The sequence below is a fragment of the Primulina huaijiensis genome, chromosome 18, assembly GCF_012295235.1.
Source record: "Primulina huaijiensis isolate GDHJ02 chromosome 18, ASM1229523v2, whole genome shotgun sequence".
Classification (NCBI taxonomy): domain Eukaryota; kingdom Viridiplantae; phylum Streptophyta; class Magnoliopsida; order Lamiales; family Gesneriaceae; genus Primulina; species Primulina huaijiensis.
In genome coordinates, this window is record NC_133323.1 from 19,593,292 (window position 1) to 19,595,295 (window position 2,004).

The window sequence follows — 2,004 nt, forward strand, 5'->3', positions numbered from 1 at the left end:
GGACAAATAAATAGGATCATAAATACAATTTCCTAATTAAAATTATATATTTGATATGGGTTGTGAGGATACAATAATTGTTTTTCTATACGATTTAAAATATTTAAATTGCATCACTAACTATAACTTTTGATAAAACAACAAACGTGAAGTCTTACACGAGTTGAGATAATTATCACCTGAAATTTTAAATCTTATCCATGTAGTATGTAAATTTCTTGAATGATGATTTTTTAAAAATTTTAAATTATATTAAATATTACAACTAAAAATAAATAAATTTCCGTCCTTGTAAAAAGATTCTCTTCCATCCTTTTCCCATGTGTGGGTATACCAGATTCTCTTCCATTATCTTGATTGGTTATATTATATATATAAGTGTGTGCCATGCCGGCCATAGAATTAATATACTTGCGCAAGCTTCCATAATAGTTAGCTAGATATATTTTCTAAATAAGTTTTTCAAGAAATTTGAGAGAGAGAGGGAGAAGATGGGAATTTCTGGGACGATAGATTTCTTGTCAGAGTTAATCAGCGGCGTAAGAAAGAAGAAGAAGAAACAGCTGAACACAGTGGCTCTCAAAGTCAGGATGGACTGCGAAGGCTGTGCTCTTAAAATGAAAAATACACTTTCTGCTGTCAAAGGTAATTAACTAACGAAAAAGCTAGATTAATGATTCCCAATGAAGAATACAATAATTTAATTTGTTATATATGCATGCAGGAGCCAAATCAGTGGAGGTGAATCTGAAAGAGCAGAAAGCAACAGTGCATGGATTTGTGGACTTAAAGAAAGTGTTAAAAGCAGCGCAAGAAACCAGGAAGAAAGTGGAGCCATGGCCGTATGTTCCATATGGTCTCATTTCTCATCCATATGCAGGTGGTGTCTATGACAAGAAAGCGCCTCCAAACTTTGTTCGATACACAGACGAACCAGGAGTGGCAACACTTAATCCTGTTGAAGAGAAGTATTCTCTTATATTTAGCGACGAAAACGTACATGCCTGTTCTATTATGTAGACTAGCTAGTACTGGCATCAATCAGGACTTGTAGAGTACATGGATTTCTTCGATATATATAAGGTGATGAATTAGATGATCCTGGCCGGGCTATCTGACCGACGATTAATCTACATGCAAGCAAATAATTTGCCAAATTAAATGCAAGAGCTTTAAACGAATATCAATCAATAACGTACTTGAAAGTAAACTAAAATATAATTGTCAATCCTATACACAAACAAAATATTTGATTCCCTCGTCCAAAGTTGTTAATTAAACCTGACAAAAGTCGTTCAAAAATTATCCAAGACTTCTATTAATATTTTCATATAAAAGAGTCTTTGAAGCCTTAATTTCGTGTCCAGAAATATCCAAATATCCAGCCTCCATATTTTCCCCACCACTTACTTGATTCCTTTCTCCGCTGCTCAATGGTTCTAGTAAGAGGAATAGGAACTGGGATTCGCCTCTTCTCCGTCTATCGGGATTAGGTGCCGATTTCGTTCGATCGATACGTGGAAGTTTGAGTAGTCGGTTCCTTCATGGACGTTCCGCGTCAAAGATGGAAATTTTCTTTAAAAGGCACGGACCCAGGTTAGTCAATCTGCACAATTTGTACGAACACATTAAGGAGGTCCGTTGATGGCACAAGTTCCATGCTTATGTAATTTCAGCAACTCATCCTTTCTTGCACAAAAGGCACACATATGATGGTCGCTTGCGTGTCCAGGGTGAGTCTGTGCCTATCATTCCTTTGTCAGAACTCGTTCCAAAACATGAACAGGGCCTGGATCTTCCTTTTTGAAACTTTTCTTAATTGGATGATTCTTCCTTATCCATCGGGCTATTTCCAACTTGACATCATAGATATAAATATGAAAATAAAGAATAAAATTGGATACTGAAATTTACGTGGAAAATCCCTAAAAACTATTATTAGGGTAAAAAACTCGAACAAGATGAAAAAAATTTCACTATAATATTTTATGGTATACAACCACT

The 2,004-nt window shown here is 35.3% G+C and overlaps 1 protein-coding gene across 1 annotated transcript; it reads left to right on the plus strand.

Annotated features, from left to right (window-relative positions):
* Positions 1-422: 422 nt before the first annotated feature.
* LOC140964858 (heavy metal-associated isoprenylated plant protein 24-like) lies at positions 423-1,101 on the plus strand. Its single transcript, XM_073424822.1, has 2 exons — positions 423-645; positions 725-1,101. The coding sequence occupies exons 1-2, from the start codon at positions 492-494 to the stop codon at positions 1,018-1,020; spliced, it is 450 nt and encodes a 149-aa protein (XP_073280923.1). The 5' UTR covers positions 423-491; the 3' UTR covers positions 1,021-1,101.
* Positions 1,102-2,004: the final 903 nt, after the last annotated feature.